The sequence below is a fragment of the Furipterus horrens genome, unplaced genomic scaffold, assembly GCF_987537825.1.
Source record: "Furipterus horrens unplaced genomic scaffold, mFurHor1.1.pri manual_scaffold_4, whole genome shotgun sequence".
In the NCBI taxonomy this organism is placed as follows: Eukaryota; Metazoa; Chordata; class Mammalia; order Chiroptera; family Furipteridae; genus Furipterus; species Furipterus horrens.
Window position 1 is genome coordinate 56,148,633 of NW_028327174.1, and position 22,948 is coordinate 56,171,580.

The 22,948-nt window shown below is 46.1% G+C and overlaps 1 protein-coding gene and 1 pseudogene across 1 annotated transcript; both read right to left on the reverse strand.

The window, feature by feature from the left end:
- Positions 1–4,039: 4,039 nt before the first annotated feature.
- Positions 4,040–16,102, reverse strand: SDR9C7 (short chain dehydrogenase/reductase family 9C member 7). The gene is made up of 4 exons (XM_090275615.1): positions 15,668–16,102; positions 12,268–12,526; positions 11,422–11,585; positions 4,040–5,485 (listed from the first exon to the last, which is right to left on the reverse strand). Exons 1-4 carry the CDS (start codon positions 15,966–15,968, stop codon positions 5,268–5,270), a joined length of 942 nt encoding a protein of 313 aa, XP_090131741.1. The 5' UTR covers positions 15,969–16,102; the 3' UTR covers positions 4,040–5,267.
- A 4,071-nt stretch (positions 16,103–20,173) lies between these two features.
- LOC150011987 (retinol dehydrogenase 16-like) lies at positions 20,174–22,393 on the reverse strand (annotated as a pseudogene).
- Positions 22,394–22,948: the final 555 nt, after the last annotated feature.

Sequence of the window (22,948 nt, forward strand, 5' to 3'; positions counted from 1 at the left end):
ACCAGAAAATTGAGCTGCATGGAAGTACAAAAAACAAAGATATAAAGAAGAAATACACATCTTTGGGAGGGGCAGAGCCAGGGCAGAAAGGACATGGTGTGGTGGCAGCAGCAGTGGCGGCAGTGGCAGGCTGGCAGAAAGCGCAAACATTTAAAAAGGTCAAGAGGGACACCTGGGGAGCACTCCCAGAACCAGATCAAACAGAACAGCTCACAGTTCCAGGGCCAGGGACAATAAAGCTTCATTGCTTCTGACTGTGCAAACTAGTGGGAGTTGGGATGGAGGAAGAAATTGCCGGTCTCTCAGCAGAGTCTACTTGTTTAAAGGGCTCCTATGGTCCAAGAATGTCTGCAGACCCACCCGCTCTGGGAACGATAGCCAGGGCAACAGCTAGAGAGGTGCCAGGCCCATATGGAAGTGGCAGAAGTGCCTGGAAAAAGGGTGAGTGCTGAGCAAGTGGCATTATTCCCTCTCAGACCCCTCCCCCACAAACAGCGCCACAATGTGTGAAACGAGTTCCCCTGTACTTATGAATACCTAAGGCTCTGCCCCTTACAACATAACAGGTGCAACAGCTCTACCTAAGACACAGAAGCAAACAAACACAGAAGCCTGTCAAGATGAGGAGACAGAGAAATATGGTCCAAAATAGGGAACAGATCAAGGTTCCAGTGGGAGAACTAAGTGATGAGGAGCTAGCCAACCATTAGGTGATGAAGATGCTCACAGACTTGACAGATACGCTTAAGTATGGCAAGCGCATAAGGGAAGAAGTGAAGGCTATGCTAAATGAAGCGAAGGAAAATCCACACAAAACCAATGGTGAGGAGAAGGAAACCAGGGTTCAAATCAATGTTTGGAATATAAGGAAGAAAAAAACAGTCATCCAGTATAAAATGAGGAAACAAGAATTGAAAAAAATGAGGATAGTCTTAGGAATGTCTGGGAAAATTTTAAACGTGCCAACATCCGAATCATACAGGTCCAGAAGGAGAAGGAGAAGAGCAAGAAATCGAAAGCTTATGTGAAAAAATAATGAAGGAAAACTTTCCAAATGTGGTAAAGGAAATAGACATACAAGTCCAGGAAGCACAGAGAGTCCCAAAGAAGCCAGACCCAAAGAGGACCATACCACATAATTAAAATGCCAAAGGTTAAGATAAAGAGAAAATAATAAAAGCAGCAAGAGAAAAGCAGAGAGTTACCTACAAAGGGGTGCCTATAAGACTATCAGCTGATTTCTCAAAAGAAACTGCAGGCAAGAAGGGACTGGTAAGAAGTATTCAATGTGATGAAAAGCAAGGACCTACAACCAAGACTACTCTATCCAGCAAAGCTATCATTTAGAATGGAAGGGCAGATTAAGTGCCTCCCAGACAAGGTAAAGCTAAAGGAGTTCAGCATCACCAAGCCATTAGTATATGAAATGTCAAAGGGACTTATTTAAGTAAAAGAAGATCCACACTATGAACATTAAAATGACAACAAACTCACAACTATCAACAACTGAATCTAAAAAATAAAAACAAAAACCAAACTAAGCAAACAACCAAAACAGGGACAGAATCATAGGTATGAGGATCATTTGGAGGGTTATCAGCTGGGAGGGGGAGGGGGAGAAATGGGGAAATGGTGCAGGGATTAAGAATCATAATTTGTTGGTACAAAATAGACAGGGGAAAGTTAATACTATAGGAAAGGGTGAAGTCAAAGAACTTATATGCACGACCCATGGACATGAACTAAGGGAGGTGGGATTGCTGGAGGGAAGTGGGGTACTGGGAAGAGAGGAGCAAAGGAAAAAGAAATTGGGACAACTGTAACAACATAATCAATAAAATATTCTTAAAAAATAAAAGTAAGTAGCCTCAAAACAAATCTATAGTGACAGCAAACACATCAGTGAATATCTGGAGCCAGGGTAAAGAGGCAGAAGAATGAACTGCAAAGGGTACAAGGGAACTTTCTGGGATGAGAGAAATGATCTATATCTTAAATCGTGGTGGTTACATAGGTGTATCCATATGTCAAAACTTATCAAACTTTACAGTTAAAAAGATGCATTTTGCTTTTTATATATTTTACTTCAATAACTTTTTTAAAAGGTAAGCAACCTCCCTGGTCATCTGTTTCATTACTACATTTTTTCTTCTCCATGGCATTTATCAGTATATAAAATTATTTCATTCATTTATTTATGTCTATTTCCAAACTCCTTCACCCGTCAGAATATGAACGTTTTGTCCACTACTCTAACTCCAGTATCTAGAACTATGTCTGGCGCATAGTAGGAGCACAATAAATTCCTCTTGACCAACTAACTAATTAAAGTTCTTCAATGGTTCTACCTCCAAATTGGATACTGATTTCATTCAGTCTCATCATCCCTACTACTACCACTTAAGGTACCATCATTTCTTGCCTGGATTATGCAGTGATGTCCTTGTGGGTCACTTTGCTTTCATCAGTGCTCCTTCCTTTCAGTCTCCACAGAGTAATCTGTTAAAAGTTGAAATCAGATCACATTACTCTTGATTTTTTAAAAATGTGGAGAAAATTTGATTAAGAAGCTGAATAAGTGAATAAGAAAAGGAAAGGCAATTAAAAATCCTTAAAAAATACAAAACATATATAAGAAAAGTTAAGATCTTAATATTAAATATACTAAAATGTAATAATGGAGCAGATATGAATCTCAAAAATATAAAAATACCTCAACTATTAATGATGGGGTGGCGAATAGCCTCAGAGCAAAATATTTTCTTCTATCTGCATAGGTTATCTCTTAAATGTCTGCTGTCCCAGTCTGCATGCCTTTTATATCTCTTCTGCGTTCCTGCCCTGGTGGGGCAGATGAGTCTTCTGTGGAGTCACCCAGGGCCTCATCTGCCTGAATACACAATGCCGCTATGACTCTCCAATCTAGCCACCTTCCCAACATACTTCCAGAAAGTGACCCCTGGTCCCTCCTGCTCTGGAAGCTCTAAACCTCACCCTCTTCTCTCACCAACCAAGTGAATCTCCTTGTCTTAGGGGAAATTCTCTGTTTCTTTGAGACACTATGTGCACCCACAAGTCACATTCTCTTTTGCTTTTTTCCTCAAATTCTGTAATTTCTGTAAAGATATTAAGGTTGAGGAAACTAAAGCTAGAGAAAGTGCAGGAAATATACTTGTTTCATTGTGAAATATCTCACCCTAAATAAAGAAGTACAAAATTGGCTTCGTACTTAGGTATGGGAGGAGAAATGAGAGATCAAGAAGCAACGAAAATGTGTAAACATCGCAAAGTATTAACTAGCTATAGTCTCCTAGTAACAAATTTTTGTGTCTTCAACAAGGAAAATTTATTTCTGACCTAGATTCAACTCTTTCAATAGCATAGGATTTGAGTTTTTAATTTTTCCGGGCAGTAGGCACTGTGACCGACTCCCTAATATTCCCATTCTGTTCCGTGATTAATCTAAACAATTCAGGGCGATTTACCTCCTTGCCAGTGATTGGTTCAAGGCTAAACAAACTTAAGCTAATTTGGGTTAATGAGGTTCATGGAGAGTCTTGGTAAGGGCTCTGGGAAAGAAACGTCCTCAGTCTTTAATGTCATGGAAAGACAGGCTCTTTCTTCTATTCTCCTAAAAGTCATGAATGAGGAAGCAGAGTTCCAATTGCCACCAGCAGTCATAGCAACAATAAGGATACCCACAAGGAAAATCATTGGGTTTAGGTTACAGCCAAAACTGGACGGCAGAACAAAGAAGCAGAAAGAACCTGTATCTTGATGCCATCATTCAGCTATGAGGTCTTGCCCTAATTCTTTATTGTTTGCATCCTTCCTGGGACAGAATTTGGTGCCAGGAATGGAAGTGATGCAAATAACAGACCCAGTAGGTTGTATGGTGGCCCCCGAAAGATTTGTCCACATCCTCATCCCTGGAACCTGTGAATGTTATCTTATTTGGAGAAGAGGTCTTTTGTAGATGCTATTAAGTTAAACTTTATTGTTTTCAAGTTCAGCCGGATGTTGAAGAAACACAAAGACATTTTAATAAAAAATGTTCACATTTGCCTTTATTACATGACATTCCTCAAGATCAAAAATGTCTTTTTTCAATAGTACTTCATATGGCTCAGAAATTTAAGGTATTTTTTAAAAAATTCAGTTCAGTGAATTATTTAACAATGTTACCAATTTTAGAAATTTATTCTTCTATAACTAAAACCCTACTCTGGGAATCTGAACATGGGGGTTCTGTCTTGGTCACTGTGCTGCGCAGCTTTGAGTAAGTTATGTCCTGCCCTGAGCATTAAGTACTTCTGTGGAACTGTCAGCAGTTCTTAAGTGCATCAGAATCATCTAGGTTCTTATTATACAGATTTCTGGGCCCCTTCCCAAGTCTACTAAATCATATTTTCTAACATCGAGGCCCAGGAGTCTGTATTTTAATTAACTAGATGATTATGACAAACAGCCAAGTTTGTGACCCAGTGAATTAGATGACCTCCAAGATTCTTCACGGCTCTAAAAATGCGATTTTCTGTTTCTTTTATCACTGTTTGTCCAATCTTTACTTCTAAGTACTGTGCTCAAAAACAAAACCACGAAATACACCAAGACCATGATCTAATCATTTTATAACCTAGCAGCTACATAGTGCCTGGTATGTAATAGGCACTCAATAAATATTTGAAGAATTATTAATGGTAATTAAGTAAATGAACATTATTTTATGTGGACCCCAATCACCTATGGACAGAGAAATCTAAAGAGAGAGAAAATATTATACACTTTTAACTGATTAATCTTGTACTCTGTGTCTACCCTACCACATACTTCAAATAATGGGTTATGTGAAGGAAGTTAAAGCATATTTAGAGACCCAATAAGAAAGTGGTTGAGATTCTCCTGTGGGCTGGATTATGCTACAATATCTCCCAGTGGCAGCGACAACTGAGGGAGGCTCATGATTCAGCAGGAGCTAGTTATCCTCTCCTTGACTTTTCCAGGTCCAGAAAAAGCCATATACTGACTGGGTGACAGATGTTCTCAAGCCGTGCTGCAGGCCTGAACCTGCAAAGGCCACCTCAGGTTTCTGTGTGACCCTAGTGAGTGGGAAGAGGCCCTCATCTTCTGTTAGAAGGTATGCATAAATTCACCAGCAATGTGTGCCAGCCAAGCAGAGTGTCCCCAGAACATCTGATGACCTCATTGTCCCTTCTCCCAGCCCCCCTTCTGGAAACTCCACTGACCACCCCTTGGGCTTCCCTGGCTCAGATACTGTCTGCTGGCCTGGGAAGGTACCGACTCAGGATGAAATCTGTCACAGGAGTGGGCAACTTAGCCAAGGGGAGGTAGAGGAGTTTGGCATCCAGGCCAGGGTTGTAGCGGATGCGTGGGCTCCGGGAGACAATGGCGTGTTCCATGCTGTTGGTGACATCTCTGATCCTTGGCTCTGCCAACCGCATCATGTTTGTTAACTTTTCAGTATCTGTTTGAGGAGGGAGAAAATAAAAGGCTCTATTATTTTTCTCTAATGATGGTTGCTGCTGAATTCCATCCAAGCTCCCTTTCCATCAGATAACTGATCTAACATTTCAGGCAGATCTACCACACCCTCCAGGTTGTCCTTTATACAAGCACCCTATAAATAATCTTATTTCTCTTCCTGAATTTAAGTATTGTGTATTGCACTAATTCAAAAGACTATATCCATCCATATGTTCATTGTAGCAGCAACTTATCAATAGTGCCCATCAATAGGTGGATAAAAAAGTGGTGGTACATATATGCAATAGAATATTACTTGGCCATAACAAATGAAAGCTTACCATTTATAACTAAATGGATGGACATATAGGGTATTATGCTAAGTAAAATAAGTCAGAGAAAGACAAATACCATATGATTTCACTTATATGTGGAATCTAAAGAGAAAAATAAATGAACAAAGAAAGTAGAAATAGACTCATAGATAGAGAGATCAGAATGACGGTTACCAGAGGGGAGAGAGTTGAGGGGTTGAGTGAAAAGGGTGAAGAAATTAAGAAGTACAAACTGGTAGTCACAAAATAGTCACAGGGACATAAGTACAGCATAGGGAATATAGTTTATAATATTGTAATAACTATGTATGGTGCCAGGTGGGTACTTAAAATATTGGGGAGATCACTTTGCAAAGTATATGATTGTCTAAACACTGTGCTCTACACACCTGAAACTAATACAAAATAATATTGAACGTAAACTGTAATTAAAAAAAAAAAAGAACCGTGTGTTGAATTTCTACTATTGCGTTAGAACAGGAACAAGAAAAACTGTGCCCAGTTCTGCTGCTTACTGTGTGACCTTGAGCTTAAACTGTCATCATCTGTAAAATAGAGATAATAATACCTGTCCTAGAGAATAATAAATATAAATAACAGCAGGTTAGAAAGTGGAGGAGGACGGAATAGAAGACAAATGTAAGTAAGTGCATAGAAAAGTTGGAAGGAAGGCGGTAAAAATATTCTCTGGCTCATGGGATTTATAGTTACTGGAGGGTTTTTTTCCCTAGAGCTCCCAAATTTTCTACAAAAGCATGAAGGAAAAAAAAATGTTATTAGGAAATAGTAACACTGTCCTCGTGTTACAGAAACAGAGGTGTTCCAAAAACCACAGACTTTGCAGCTGGGGGATGGGGAAAAGGAAGCATCTTTTCAGAATGCCTCCACATGCCTGAGGCTGGTGGCTAGTGTCTTTCTTATGCAAAATGGCTTTAATGCATCCAAAGCCTCAGGTAGATGGGAGGAGTCTTGAACCAGGGGACAGTATGGAGAAAGCACACAGAGCCTACGTAAGGTTCTGTGAATGGTCAGAACTGTTTGCAACGCCCACTGTGTCAGAGGACGCAGTCAGGGATATATAAGCAGCTGCGGACATTTTAGCTCTCTCTCTCTCTCTCTCTCTCTCTCTCTCTCTCTCTCTCTCGCGCGCTCTCTCGCTCTCTCTCGCTCTCTCTCGCTCTCGCTCTCTCTCTCGCTCTCTCTCGCTCTCGCTCTCTCTCGCTCTCGCTCTCTCTCTCTCGCTCTCGCTCTCTCTCGCTCTCTCTCGCTCTCTCTCTCTCTCTCTCTCTCTCTCTCGCTCGCTCTCGCTCTCGCTCTCTCTCGCTCTCTCCATGTGGCTTGGAGAAGGGGTCTCCAGGCTGCTTTAAGAGGCTCTCACCACGCAGTTTTGAGGAGAGGAGATCCATGCGGTTTGCAGGAAGAAGGCAGTTTACAAGGAGGCTGAGAATACAGGCGGTCCTGCATTGAGAGCTGGAGAGCACCACAGCACAGAAAGGACCTCCCCAATCAGGATTGAATGATTGGCAGCTGCTGGTAAAGCTGAACTGTGTTTGGAAAGTAGGGAAATGGTTTCTCTAACTTTCTTAAAACTAGCCTGGTTTGGTAGTGGGGAGGCAAGGATATGTGTTTATAGGTGTTTTAAAGAATATAAGACTTAACAACAGAAATCCACAAATAACTAAATCTATATAACTGTTAAATAAACAATTCTTTTTCTTTTCACTAAACTCTGGTATTGAGTTATAATTTTGGCGGCGGGCAGTCGGCCCCTAACTAAAGAGCCCGTGGGTTTGTTTTCAGTTGGAGAAGCCCAGGGGTTCTGTAACACTCGCCTTGGTCAGAAGACCATTGTGGGGCTCAAATGATCTCAGGCGCAGACAGGCGTGTTATAAGACTCTAACAAACGTGAGGGTGTTGTGCTAACATTGTGCACGTGAGCGTGGAGATGGGTGCAAGGCACTCAAGTGGTGCAAGCCTGCCAAAGCTCACTACACAAACGGGATGAGGCATGAGGTACACCTGTGGGCTCTGATGTGTACTGGTGCCCTAGGGCTTGTACTTCAATGACAGCCCCAAGCACTCTGGAGGAAGTGGTGCCTGAGAGTCAGACCTCGAGATGAAGGATTAAAACTTGAAAGCAGCCCTGGCGAGTGTGGCTCAGTGCATTGAGTGCGGCCTGTAAACCAAGGTGTCGCTGGTTTGATCCCTGGTCAGGGCACATGCCTGGATTGTGGGCCAGTTCCCTGACTGGGGGCGTGTGAGAGACAGCTGATCAATGTATCTCTCACACATTAGTGTTTCTCTCCCTCTCTTTCTCCCTCTCTTCCCCTCTCTCAATTTGAAAATAAATAATAAAAAATCTTTTTAAAAAACAACAACTTGAAAACAAAGAGAGAGCTAAAGTGGGCCTGACTTGGAGATGGTCCAGGAAGGCTAGGAACTCAGCCCCACTCCGCCAGACACTGCTATGCAGTTGATGAAGGAAGGACAATATCATTTGAGTACTCTTAACCTTGACTTTGAGGAACTTCCATTTCTGTTTCCTGGAGAGAAAACTACTGCAGTGAAAAAGGGCAAACTACATTTTGGGGTCCCCAAAGACTGTCTGTAAAGTGATAATGTCTTAGGATGCCAGTACTCTGTCCTCCATCCTTGGGCCTGACACAGGGAGGTGAGTGTCAGAGGACTCATTCAAGATGCAAGGGCAGAGTGTGCTAACTCAGAGCCAGGGAGGCTGGGAGGACTGATGTGATAAGGTGGTTTTGGAGCTAGGCTCTGAAAGACTGGAAGGATCCACAGAGCCCGTGGGATGGAAAAGGCTACCTGAGACATGGAAGTAGCATAAGGCACATTTTTTTCATTGTGCCTTATGCTAGTGGAGTCATCAAAGCCTCTTATGATCTGACTCTTAATCTCTCCCAGCCTCATCCCCCACCATAACTCCTTCACACTTCTCTCTGGCCAGACTGGTACTAACAATGATGGCTAAGGTTTAATTCTCCAGCAATCCATGAGAGAGGAGTTACTACACTTTACAATGAAGAAACTGAAGTTTAGACAGTTGTGAAACATAGTTGGAGAGACAGCTGTAATCCAAACCCTGAATCACCACTGTCTCCAAAAGCACGCAGTGTCGTCCAGTCTCCAAACACTGCTCATGCTCCTCCTTCTGTGGGGAATAGCTGCCATCTTTTCCTCTTTTGGTTTACTATTCAAAACTCACTAAAGCATCCATTGCCTCCTCTGTGAAGGTTTCTGCAACAGTAGAACTAAGACTGCACTGTTGCTCTGTTTTTGTACAGGTGTTCATTGTTGTATGATTCTCCTGTGATATTGTATCTACCTCTAGTTCTCCTTTGCTAGACTTATTCCTGGATCCTTTCTATCATCTCTGTATCCGCATAAACACTGGTTAAACTGAAGTGAAAATCGGAATATAGTCATCTGGAAAATTTTTTTTTACCTAAAAGTAGTCAAATGCTGCCTGAAATTTTTTTTCTGCAGTCATGGTGAGGACAACAGATCACTCAGTGCATGGTATTTTGTAATCTTTACTATGCTTCAGAAGAATGATAGCAGTTTTCTGACAAGTAGTTTTCAGAGGAAGTTTGTCTATCTCCATGGTCTTTTAAGGCCCACAGATGACTACAACTTCTGCCTGCATTGAGCCACTTTACGTACTTAGAAAACAGCCTTGTTAGGTTTTTCAGACACAGGCTGAATCTGTGTTTCACCCTAGCCCCATAGCAGCCCCATAAATAATTTGGGCCACTCTTTGCTAAGGGACAGTTTTAGGATGACCTCACAGAGGATATATATTATTCCCCCCAATCCATCCACCCATATATTTCCTTTGCTAAGAGCAACAGTTGCAGATTTTTTTCTGGGGATCCTTGCCTCTCCCTCTCTGAGACCTTTGGTCTGGGCAGAGCACATGGCCCAGCCTGAGCCAATCAAATCTTTACATTCCCCTGGACATAGTGACAAGCTCAGGGTTGGGTAAATCCTGTCATCCCTTTGATCCTGCCATCTTAGGTCCACTAAGTCAGAGTGAATCTTAGGCCTTTTGCGAGCTACCAAATGAACTATCCCTGGGAGAAGATGAGGAGATGCTGTAGCCATGTGACCCCCACCAGGGACAGCCTGTGAGACTGGAGCCAAGACAAAAGAAGTGGAGCCAAGAAATAGGGTAAAACCTGACTACACTGACTATACCTAAAAACATAATTTGTGGACTTGATCAAGCTATGCCTGAAAGCCATCTCCTTCAATATTTTAGTCATAAGTGTCAGGAAATTCCATTTCTGCTTAAATAATTGGAGTTGGGTTAGGGAAATGTGTACCTAGACCGTTGGGGTCCAAAGGCACCAGAAATGGGGCTGAGAGCCTGCCTGGTTGCTTCACTCTGGCCCAAGAGAACATCCTGAACCAGCAAAGTGCCAGCCCTACCTTCTTGACCAACAGCCAGGTCACAGAGAAGCAACTGGAGAAGAGAGATGCCTGCCAAGGAGGTGCCAGCTGATTGTGCCAGAACCAACTTCTATTGACAGATCAGAGCCGGCCCCCACCCCCCTGCCCCTGCCCCGCCAAAGGCAGCTACAGAGATGGCTCTGAGGTGCCAGGATCCAGAAAATGGAGAGAACTAGGAAGTCTTCTGGATCATCCCTTTTTGAAATCAAACCTCAGCTTTGAGATTAGATCATCTGAGTGAACGTTGGGACTGCTGGTCCTCAGAGTGGCTTTCTCTCTCCTACCACGAGGTGCTCTAACAGGTCTTTCAGCCAATTCCTCCTCCACTGCACCTATAGCACCCCTTGAGCCTCAATGGCCGGGGTTCCATTCATCCCTCAAACTGGAAGAACTGCACAAAGTTTTGGGGCAGTATAATAACAGCTATAATGACCGTCCTCTACTCTCTCAAAATATCTGAGGTTCACAGGAGACCCTTAGCCCAGAGAGGAAGAGAGATGTCCAGAGCGCCTTCCTTTAAAATACTCCTGTGCTCCTTTTCTTCCTTTTTAATTTAACAGGCACTTAATGTGTGCAAGATATATCACAGATATTAACTCTCATAGCAGCCCTGTGAGGTACACACTTAACATTAGCTCCATTTTATAGATGAGAAAACTGAGGCCTAGCACAACTAGGTAACATGCCCAAAGTCTCCTAGCTGGTAAGTGGTAGAGCCAGGATTCAAATCCAGGCAGCCTGGCTCAAGCAGCTGTGATTTTAATAACCTCTCTGTATTTATGTCAGTGCATTTCACCTGATTCACCAGCATAATGACGTCAGTGGCAGGGGGACGGGGCGGGGGTGGAAGGGGGGTGGGGGGGTGCCAGGTGTCTGGAGTGGGCAGCATCTCTGGACAGCATCCCTCCTACTGCCCCCATCTCCCTGGCAGCTCTAGTTCTGTCACTCCCAGCAGTTTTCCACTTGGTCTCTGTTGTCAAATCTCAGGCCTGTCAGTCACTAGCTGTGTGGCCTTGGGCCCTTTAACCTCTCTGAGCCTCCATCCCACCATCTATAAAATGGAAGTATGTCAGTGACCCCCAAGATCTCCTTGAACCTCTCAGACACCCCTCCCCCTGTGAGGGAAACTCACAGATGCGGAAGTACTCCTCTCCATAGCTATCCCGGGTCTCCTGAGGCAGCTGTCCCCACAGCTTCTGCAGGCGCATCTCCATGCTGTCCTTGCCCAGAATGGATGTCCGATAGTTCCCCGGCTCAATGATGCTAACTTTCACCCCAAAGTAATGGAGCTCACGCCTAGGAAAGAAGAGCCGGATTCAGTCTGGGACTCCAAGATGACAAAGGGCCATCAGGGAGAGTCGCTTCTGACACCTGTATAGGTGCTGATCTCCTCAAGAAACCAGAGGTGCTCTCCCTCCACCTGCACCAACCTTGGCTCTCATGCAAGTAAAGCCTGTTGTATGGCCTCAGACCTTTCCCAAGCCTGGTCTCTGGGCAGTTCACATTAGGCAAACGCAGCGGGAGGAAGTTAACAAAAAATCTAGACTAAAGCCTTACCTCCCACCAGGTCTCTCCCACTCGCTCACAGAGCAAAAGGAATGAGAGGTCAGTACAAGGCTTGTGTCCTCCTCGGAGGGTGTCCCACAAACACATCTCTCCCCAGGCCTCTCTGTCTGTTTGGGAGACAGTCTCCCTACTCCCACAAGTCCAAATAGGGTTTCATTTATTCTGGGATAGCTCAGAGGAAAGCAGGAAGATAGCCTCCAATTACCACCCCACCTCTTCTCCCATCCTTTCTTCTCCTGGTCCTTGGGGAAGGCCCCCTGGGGGCTAGCCTGTCTCCTACTACTGTTTTATTTTCTTCCCTTAAGAACTCCCCTGCACCCATGCTGTTGTTCTCCCCGCCCCCAACCCTCTCTTCCTGAGGTGAAACCCCAGGACTCCCACCCAGAGTGGTTTGGCACCAAGGCTCAGTCACCTGATGCTGTCAGAGAAGGCCTCGACGCCAAACTTGGAGACACAGTAGCCACCACCAATGACAGCCACAAGACCACCAGAGCTGGACATGTTGACGACCCTGCCCCGGGCTTTCTTGACCATGGGTAGCATGTGGAGGGTCACGTTGATCAGTCCCACTAGGTTCACATTGATCACCTTCACAAAGTCCTCTATAGTCAGCCATTCATTGGGACCACTGGGCACGCCCACACCAGCGTTGTTCACCAGGGCCCAGAGGCCTAGGGGGAAGATGGAGAGAGGGAGAGTGAGCTACACAGGATCACCAAGGTCTCCTACCCACTGCTCAGGGCTGTTGAGGATGGTTGAGCAGGTACACAAAACATAAGACAGCCAGCTGGAGCCTGCGCAGGGAACTATGACAGCCGGAAGGGAGATGTGACTTTTACTAATTAGTTTTCCCTAAACGGTCACTTTTCTGCTTCACACAATTGACCAGTGACCTGGGCCCTGTACCAGCTAACAATCCAGGCTTTAAGTAATGACATCTAAGCTATTAGCGCTGCGAAAAGAGCTGTCATTTTCATACAAATGAATAAATGTTTTAACTCCTTCCCCAATTACGCTTTCCCCTCTGGATTCCCCTAAGTATAAGAGACCAATTTTAGTACACACATTACCAAAATTACTTCATTCACACATTCATTTATTCATTCATGAACCTATTCTGTCAGTTACAGAGGAAGGTGCTAGAGATATAAAGTGAACAAGACAAGGTCTTTCACTCAGGGAGCTAACAAACCAGAGAAGAAATAAATAACATTTATAAATAAATATATGAAGCATTTAAATAATTATGGAAATTGTGAGACGAGGCTGTTGGAGATCATTAAATTGAGTTGGTATAAATGGAGAGAAAGAATGCTAAGTATTGCCATTCCGTTCTGCAGGGGACTGGGCTTGAAGAGCTCAAGTTCTAGTCCTGGGTCTACCTCCAGCCTTGGACAACTCACTTTCTCTGGGCCTCAGATTCTGCGTTGACTGGACTAGAACAGTTGTTTCCAGCCTATGGTTTGCAATCCTGAGAGCTTCCCAGGCTGAACCTCAGAACCTGCCCAGGGAGGGAGATGCAGGAGATGTTAACTTTCATTTGTTTTACACATTAAACTTTCAAGTAAAATTCTACTTGGAAGAAGGTGTTTGATAATAAAAGCATGCTGGAAAAGCCTCTAAATGATCCCAGAGGAAGCCTTCCAGTGCCTTCATTCAGGGATTCCATGAGCCCTACTGCCCTGGCTCCTTACCTTCCTCTCTCCCACACCCCCACCTCCCTCCCCTTGGCCTCTGAAGCCTCAAGAACTCCTCTGGGCACACTTTCCACTCTTCCCTGAGGGCAGGTCTGGCTGTAAACACCACACATGGGCCACCCCTTCCCCTGGGCGTGTGGTCCACACAAAAGCCAAGCCCTCACCCTATCTTCCTGTTTCCTCCAAGTGGAGAGGCCCCAGGAGACCAACTGTCTGGCAGGACTCAGAAACTTCTCAGGTAGAGGGGACTCTCTTGTCTTACAGAGGAGGGAAGGAGGCCTCTGAAACCCAAAGACTAAGAAACCCAAGAGGTCTCTGCCTGTGGAGAAAAAACACACACTCGCCACTACCTCTGACCACCACAGGTAAACAGCTTTGCCTGCTGGAGAATCAGCACAAGCTTTAAAAAAAAATTTTTTTTTTCTGCCAAGAGCAACTAGAGAACTGTCAGAACACTGCAAACAGCTTTAGGGTCAACCTGACATGTTCAAAGACTCTCCGGCACAACAAGAAAGTATGCCGGAACCCCCTCATCCCATTTCCCAGTGCTTCTTAGACCAAGAATGTTGTGTAACAGAGTAGGCAGAAAACAGCCCCCCGAAGATGTGCCATACTAATCCCTGGAACCTGTGAATATGGTGGATTACATAGGAAAGGGGAATTAAGGTAGCCGACGAAATTCAAATTGCTAATTGACTGTCCTTAAAATGGGGATATTAGCCTGGATTAGCCAGGTGAGCCCAATATAATCACAAGGGTCCTTTTAAGTAGAAGAGGGAGGAAGAGAAATGGCAGCATGAAAAGGACTTGGCCTGACCTCGCTGGCCTGGAAGACAGAAGAACAGGGTCATGAGCCAAGGAATGCAGGCAGCCTCTAGAAGCTGGGAGAGGCACTGAAATGGATTCTCCCCTAGAGCCTCCAGAAAAGAACACTGCTCTGTTTACACCTTGATTTTAGCCCAGTTGAGACCCATTTTGGACTTCTGACCTCCAGAACTACAAGATAACAAATTTGTGTTGTTTTAAGCCACTAAGTTTGTGTTACTTTATTACAGCAGTAACAAGAAACTAATATATCCAGTGAATCATTAACACAAGTGGCTCACGGCTGAATCTAGGGCGTTGGGTGAGGCAGCCTGTTGAAAAAAAGAGACTCAGTCTTGCTGAATTATTCATTACTTAGTTCAGCCAGCAAATATTTGGCACCTTACTCGGTGCCAGACACTGTTCTCAGTACCAAGGATATGTATTATAATAAATAAAAGAGACAAAAGGACCTGCCCCCCCCCCCAAGCTTTATTTTAGCAGGGGAAAATAGACAATAAATAAAATCAAATAGCAGATAGTGGGAAGTGCTAAGCAGAAAAATAACGCAGGAAGTTATTGCCTGGTCCCTCTAGAGCTCTCCTGCCCCCACCTGTGTGCATGGACCCCAGACTAGTTCCTTTAGGAGTTAGGATTTCCCCTAGGCTGCCTCTTCTACAACAGGCCCACGTTGTTCCTCCTGTTCCTGTGTCCACGCCCTTCATGCAGGAAGCTCCCCAGGCAGGTCCCTGTGCAGTCCTGGTCCAGCCCCAGCCCACAGCCTCCTTTCCCAATAGGAGCATCATTCTGATGTCAGCACTTCCTCTGAGTTCAACCTAATATCCACCATGATGTGAGGAAAGGACATATCTCTCTGTTCTCAGCCTTCTAGCTTGTTGCCGTCAAGGAGAGCAGATGCCTCCACTCAGGGAGTCCAACCTCACGCTCCCGTCTTGCCTTCCCCCAGCCTGGTTCTGACAAGAGCTGATGGTCAGGACTGCCAAAGTCCCAAAGTAGCAACTCCATCTTTAGAGGTTTGGACATACAGATCACTGCTTCTCTCCCCTACTTCCCATGGCAACCTCCCTCCGTCCCTCTGGGTATCTGGGAGAGAAAAGTTCCTTCCTGTGGACACACCAAACCATGCAATGGCTTCCAGTCCCACTGGGCCAGAATCTCAGTCCCTTTCTCTACACCACTTCTTCCACCCCATCCGAACCACAGGGTCCCTGATAACTGTCAGATGCCTGTAGGAGAAAGAGAAAAAGAAGGATAAGAGCTGAGAAAGCTAAAGAATGCAATTTACCCCACCTTGCTCGCCCACTTGGTCCCTCACCCACTGGGCTGCCATCTGGATGCTCTCACTCTTGGTGATATCCAGTAGGGTGGTCTGCAACCGATAGGAGGTATCTTGCTGAAGCTTCTGGGCCCCCTCCTCAGTGAAACAAGCAGCCAGCACCCGCATGCCACGATCAACCAGCTGCTTGGCCAGTAGGTTCCCGAAGCCCGAATCACAACCTGTGATGAAGACATACTTGTCTGAGATGTTGCGGACAAGATTGCAGTTCTTGAACCAGCGGTACATAAAAGAGAGGTCTGTGAGAGCCGCCATAGGGCTGGGAGGAGGTGATGGCCAAGAAGGATCAGGCTCAGGAGACAGCGGGAGACTCTGGTCCTCTGCCCCACCAGCTGGCAGTGTGCTGGAGCTGCTGAAAAGAAAAGCTCTCCTCCCTTCCACTGCTGGCAACATACACAGGGCCCCCAAGTGAGCCACTCTGTAATTTTTATAGGTGGATGGATGCATCACCACACCAATTAACCCAGATGCAAGAAATTCAAGTCTAACCTGAAGCCTTGTCACCTCAGACAGCCCTGATGGCTGTTCTTCTCTCTCCCCAGCCCTGATGAGTGAAGATGCCAGGGATGGGAAAGACCTCAGTGGTGACGTTGGCACTTAGAGGTGGCTTACCTGGGTGGTCTGAGCAGAGTAAATGAGAAGGATCTGAGCCCAGAAAGCCCCCCTGGGAATCTCCCACCTCTGGTCCAGGGAGCAAAATCATTTGTCATGAGTCGTCGGCAGCCGTCCGTCTCGAGAGACGATGGTGTAGCTTCTTAAGAGTCTATCTGCACCGCCGAGAATGGCTGTGCAGTCCTACTCGGGAGTGACATGGTATCTGTCTCCTCCCGTGTTGAATCGACATCTTGTGATGACGCTGAAGCTACAGAGCCTGGGCAGGGTGATATGGAGGGTCTGCTGTTGCCCATGCAGCACACACCCCCTCTCTTCGCAGCTGAAGGGTCCAAGGGAAAGACGGAGTCGATACAGCTTGGGTTCAGGTGCGCTGCAGGAGTTGCCGGTGTTGACTACAACGTCAAACCGCCTTAGGGACTCCGGCTCCGGATTTTCTGTCGGGGTTTACTCCCTTAGCCTTTCCCCTGAAGAGGTATGCCGCAAGGCAGCGGGGGTTTTTTGGAGTCAGAGTTTTCCTTCTCTGATGTACCCTGACTGGAAGATCGAACCAGCGACACTTAGCTCGCAGGCCGACGCTCAATCCACTGAGCTAAACCAGCCAGGGCATGTAAATGCTTAATTTTTATTTTTAGAGGAAAAAAATTAAGATAAATTCATTAATGTAAAACAAACAAACAAACAAACAAAAGCCTTTGTGCCTTCTAAATCCCAAGAGTAATGAGTTCCAGGTTATTAGCTCTCTGGAATTCTCTGCCCTTAGGTGAGTGTCCATTATGAAAGATGATGAAAAAGGGTTTTTCTCAGGGTAGCTATGTCTTCATTGTCCTGAGACCAGAGGCAGCAGGGCCTGCCTATAAAGGAGGCTGGTGATGGGACGCCCCAACTCCCGGGAAGCAGAAGGACCAAGGGCCTCAGGGCCTGGGTCCCTGGGAGGTGTTAGATCACCAATGAGGAGCCCTCATTGCACTCCAGGCAGGCCCAACTCCCACCCTCACCCAGTGACCAGGCAGATGGAGGACGTCATCAGCAACCCTGGGGGAAGGACCCCCACTGGGCATTTTTTTTTCTACCCCCAGGATCAGACACACACAAGGTGATTGGTGGTCTGAGGGTCCTGGGGGATGGGGTGGGGTGATGGTAGGAAGAAGGGATTATGAAATCAACTGGCACAATAGCTAGTTGAATGTGCAGAGGGAAGAGAGGCCGGGAGTCAAAATGATTCTAAGGTATGGGGCTTATAACAGGTAGAACCACAGGTGGCAAGAATAATAGGAGGGGGGACACTTTGGGCATAGGGAGGGAAGGCAGGAGAAGAGAGAGTTCTGATATGAATATCAATGAGATGAAGTCATGTGGATGGGTCAGAGTTCCCTGGGCAGTTGCAGAAAGGGCCTAGGGCTGAGTCCTTGGCTGTGAGATAAAATGACATATGGGATGAACAGAAGACTGAGGCCAGATGCTTGGAAAGTTCTCAGGGTCAGGACTTGGAAGGGAGGGAGGGATTTCAGGCAATAGGGCAAAGAACTCACAGAAAGGTAGGAGTGAAGCTGGGCAAGATAAGGAAGTAAGGACATGAGGCAGGTGTGAGTCATGAAGGAACACACCCAGGATTGCATAAGATGCAGGGACAGAATGATGCTAGTCTACAGTGGTTCTTTGGATCACCTACTAGGGTCGCTATCAAGCAAAGGGGAGCTTGATCACATGGCACCTTGGTTTAAGACTTGACAACTAGTGTTGAGAAAAACAGGGGTCTTTATTTACAATGTTCATATCGGAGCACTCCTGCTCGGAGTCCTGTTCTCCCACGAGACCCAGCACTTCCCTTGCTGCCCAAAAGGCTATAAGCCAACTCCAAACCCAGTAGTTTCCCATTCCTTATCTGTTGGCTCTCTCCTTCAGGATCTGGGTTATGATGTCATCAGCCTATATATAATAGTCCAGAAAAGCATGGTGAAGTCCAGGATAGACACAAGTCCTTAGAGTGTCCTCTCCGTATGTCCTGAGTTCTAAGAGTCTAGATAGCGTCTGGGTCAGCAAGGTGGAGTCCTTGGTGGCTTTGGAACCAGCTGGAGCTGGCACAATCAAAGCAGCAGCATCCCTGCTTTCTTACTAGCCCAGGCTGCATGGCCAGATCATCCCTATGAACTGCATAGCTGCTTGCTGCTTCTTCCTCATCACGGACCAGCTTCACTACAAAGCTGCCTAGTTGCTACATCATGGCTCTCTTTCTACACACTGGACCTCATGGCGGAGTGGTGTGGTCTGTCTGCAGTCTTTCCAACTGTGTGTCCCTGTGCCACAAATGGCTACTGCCGTATTTTTAAACCCTGACCATGTCCTGTGACACAGTCAGTGTGGTGACTAGTCCTGGTCACTGGCAGAATCTCATTCAGGCCCTGTAAGCTCTTTTGTCACCACTCTATGATCAAAGCCCCTCCCATCTCCTTGGCCCCATGGAGTATCCATACCATTTGCATAACTAAGAAACTAGCTACCTGCCATAGATATGTAAAGGCATCTCTCAGGAGAATGGCTGTGTTTCATTGAGTCCCATCCCCCAACTTCTAAGGCTTCTGTCCATTCTCTTACAGGGTCACCATTCCTCAGGATAAGCCTAGTCACCAGCTCATCCTCGGGGTCACAGGGCCAACTGCCCATACTTTCTGTGTCTAGAGGGTCTGACACAAAGTTCCCTCAATAAAGGGACAAAGATGTATCTCTGTGCTCCACTGTCTACCAAGGTTGGTCAGCTCCAGAATCAGTTAAAGCAGGTGTCTCCTTGGAAAAGGACAGAGAGCTCAACTACTCTATTCCAAGGGTGGTGGGAGATCGGGTCATGGACCCACTTTTAGGGAACAAACTCAACTCCTATATGCAAAGTGATAGAAGCAAACCTCACCTACTTCATAACTACTCCAAGGCACAACACCTCTTATACTGGATCTAGGAGGCATTTCCCAATTCTGCCTCCTGGGTGAGTGAACAGGGAAGTCTTGGCTGGGAGATGTCAGATAATTTCACTTAAGGGCTGAGCAGGCTCAGGAGTAACCCAGTTCTTGAAAAGATAAGTGAGACCCAGGGGCTGCCTCTGGATCTTGAAAAGGATGGCTTGGGACTGCCCCAACATAGGCCTGGGCCTGGCTCATCATCTTATGGGCCTCTCTGTTGACTACCGGCTAAGGCAGTGCTCCCCTGGGCTCAAACTCTTAACATCACAAAATTCAGACCATGGACTGGAGGCTTGGAGGACTGGAGGCTTGGAGTGCTGCAGGACCACAGAGAAGGCTCTTTCCCTAGGACTGGAAATGCCACCCATTCCCAGATGACAGGCCTCTCTGCTGAGCTGGCACCTGAGGCTGATGGGTCTGCCTGGTGATTACCCTCCACACCTCTGTCTCTATCCACAGGTATCTTCAGTGGAGCAGGGCCTTGACCTCCTCTAGGCCATTTCCAACCTGTGGGAGGGGGAGACTGGTCAGGGCCAAAGCATACTCTGAGGAGATAAACAGAGGCAGAGGACATGGGGCTGAGCCCCCTCCCAGTGTTCACTCTTTCCCAAAAGTGTGGATTTGGGCCCATGAGGCTCAGAGACTTGAGAAGCTGCTCAGGCAACAGGGCACATATTGTGTGCTATTTGGTCCCTGTTCCTCAGCCTCAAAACTTGGTTCTTTCCTCATAACAGCCTCAGTCCTAGGAGAAGCCTGGGGCCGAGGTAAGGAGGATGGTAAATTACATGACCCTAGAGACTGGAGAGCTCCGTCCCTCCATCTTACTTAGCTCCCCCGAAAAAATTAACCCTCACATTGCCCCAACTAGACCCTGCATGCATCCCAGTCTTGGTTTCACAGGGTCTTGGCAGGTCTTGGGGAGCTCCAGTTGACCACAGCACCCACCAGGAAGGTTGGCACGTACTTCATGAGGAGAAAGGTGAGCTTGGCCTCTCAGCCAGGCGAGTATCAGGTGCACTCTATGCAGTTCCTCACCAAGGATAAATTCAACTTGCATTTTTTCAAAAGATTTTTACTTATTTTGATTGATGTCAGTTCAAAATGAGAAAGGACACTTACATACTTCCTCATCCCTCCTTTCCATGTCATGGCTCTAATTTGGAAAGAAATTTTGAAAGAACTCCCTCTTTGGCTTCAGTTTCCTCTTCCACATAATAAGAGCTTTACATAATATAGCAGTCCCCACTGTGTGGGTGAGTCGGCCAGAAGGATGAACCTGAGACAGTAGGAGGCCCTAATGATGAATCTGTGCCTCCAGAAGATGGTTTGCTTCTCTCCCCACAGTCCAGCTCACTCATGAATACTGGAAACTTCTCCCCATGGATCTCCTTGACCTCTGGGCTGGCTCAATCCCATGTCCCCTTGAAGCCCTATGAAAACATCTTAGAATTGCTCATGTTGGTATCGATGCAATGGGGCTAGATGATAGCTGCCTTCACCCCAAAGTGGGAGCACTCCCTGCTGTAAGGCACACAGGCAGAGGGGCAAGGACTCCAGAGGTCTTGGGAGAGAAACAAAAACAACACAATCCCAAAGCAGACTTGGTTAAGATAAGTTTGAAAGCTTGGGGAATTGTGAAGTCCAGTGGCCGGGGGGAGAAAAATTCTGAAGATGAAGTAGTCTCTGTATAGAGCTAAAAGAGTATCTACATATTTTACATACACCGACCCATTAGCTCTAAATCCTACCTATTCTCTTGCAAAGCATCAATTAAATGCTATCTCATTCTATTTCCCCTTATATTCTATCAATCTCCAGTTTTCCCTTTTTACCTCCTCCATACTCCTCAGTCACCTCCCTCCCCTCTCTTGTTCTAGCCAACTCCCTGGCAACCTGTCCTCTGAGGAGCATCTCTCTGCCTGTGGTCTCAGCTTTCCCACATTCAGAGCCATCCGCTACCCTCCAGCAGGTGGGTTCTCTAGAGGCTGATCTGACAAAGTAGCTCCCTTGATTTAATCTTTTCCATGACGTTGCGTGGCCTCCAACAGCACAAAAATCTGTAGCTTGTCCAGGGCCCACCCCCCTTCATGAGGCCCCCATGTCCACCTTATCAGCACCCTTTCTGCCAGGCCAGGCCTACCTGTTCATTCCTGGAGGACCCCGCAGCACAGACAATCAATCATTACTTACCCTCACTTCCCACACCTAGGAAGCTTCCCCACCCTACTTTGCCAGGCTGCCAAGTTCCGTTCTTTGATCCTCAGCTCATACCCCTCTCCAAACACTCCCCTCATTCCACTGGCTACCACAGCCACCGTGGCTAACATGGTCACAATCATCAGAAGTGATGGCCATACCATGTCTGTACCTCTTGTCCCTTTATCAGCAGTCAGAGGTTATAGCTAAGGGAACAAATCTCTTATCCTCAGACATTCATCATGCACTCACAAAAGGATCCAAAAATATCTGTTGAATTGAGTCAAATACCCTACTCTCAGCTCGAGGGCTCCCAGAAGCTAAATGACATAGGGGTCAAGGACATGGGTTCTGCAGCCGTGTTATCTGGAGTCCAATTCTGCCTCAGTTGCTTTACAACTGTGGGCCCTCCTCAAGGGCATGGAGGGGTTGAATCAAATTTTATAGACCTGAGGCCCATTTCAACACCCAGAAGATAAAAAGGTGTTTCCTAACGAACCTGGCACAAAGCAAGAGAGAGGACTCTGGAAGGAAAAGCCTCTGACACTGTGTGAAATGAACTCCTAGAAAAGTCCCCACCAGAAGCACAGAAGCAGGAGGACTTACGGAGGGCCTCTGTCCCAGTTCAGTACCTGATGGAGTCCAAGAAGACCTCAGAGCCATACTTGGAGATGCAGTGGCCCCCACCACACATGGACACACAAACCAAGACACTGGAGATGTTGATCACTTGGCCCTTGCCTTCCTCACCAGGGGCAGCAGACTCAGGGTCACCTCCGTCACCCCCACCATGTTCACACTGAGCATTTTAATGAAGTCCTGTTTGGTGAGACAATCACAGGGTGCCATGGACACGGAGATGCCCGCGTTATTCACCAGGCCCCGGAGTCCTCGGTACAGTGGGGATAAGAGCAACATTATGCTGTGACCTTGTAGTGAGGACACATGTCTGGTTCAATTTTCATTACAATTACGTTTATTTTATTGAGTCAACAACAGTATGGTACATGGTATAGGGGAAAGAGTGCAGAAGAAATAGGAATGTGGTAGTTACAGGATGTCAGGGCTTGCAAACTGGATGGCAGGGTTGGTCCTTCTGATTTTTCTGCTTCTCAGTGCCTGGCATGCAATAGGCAATAAACCCATTTTTGTTAAGTGCATGGACAGAGTTTGAGACAATGGAGTAGTATTCAACAACAGCTTAGAGGAGAGAGACATAGATAGGTAGAGAGAAATGAGTAAGAGACGGAAATCAAGGGAAAACTAGAGAAGAGAAAAGAAACAGGAAAAAAATTGAGGAAAAGAAACCCATGAATAATTACTTTCCACACTCAGGTTAGGAAAGACACACTTGATATCCCAGGATTAGCGTAAATAGAGACAAGCCTGTATTGAACATCAAAAGACTAGCTTTGAAACAACGTGCATTAATTCCAAGGCAATATCTGCTCAGGAAGCCAAGTTCACCTTCTA

Excerpts from the sequence above, each read along its gene's own strand:
- SDR9C7 (XM_090275615.1), bottom strand. The coding sequence starts at position 15,968 with ATGGCGGCTCTCACAGACCTCTCTTTTATGTACCGCTGGTTCAAGAAC. Across the intron at positions 11,586-12,267 it reads GCCTTCTCTGACAGCATCAG|GCGTGAGCTCCATTACTTTG; the intron begins GTGACTGAGCCT and ends CTTCTTTCCTAG. Across the intron at positions 5,486-11,421 it reads AGAGGAGTACTTCCGCATCT|ATACTGAAAAGTTAACAAAC; the intron begins GTGAGTTTCCCT and ends CTCCTCAAACAG.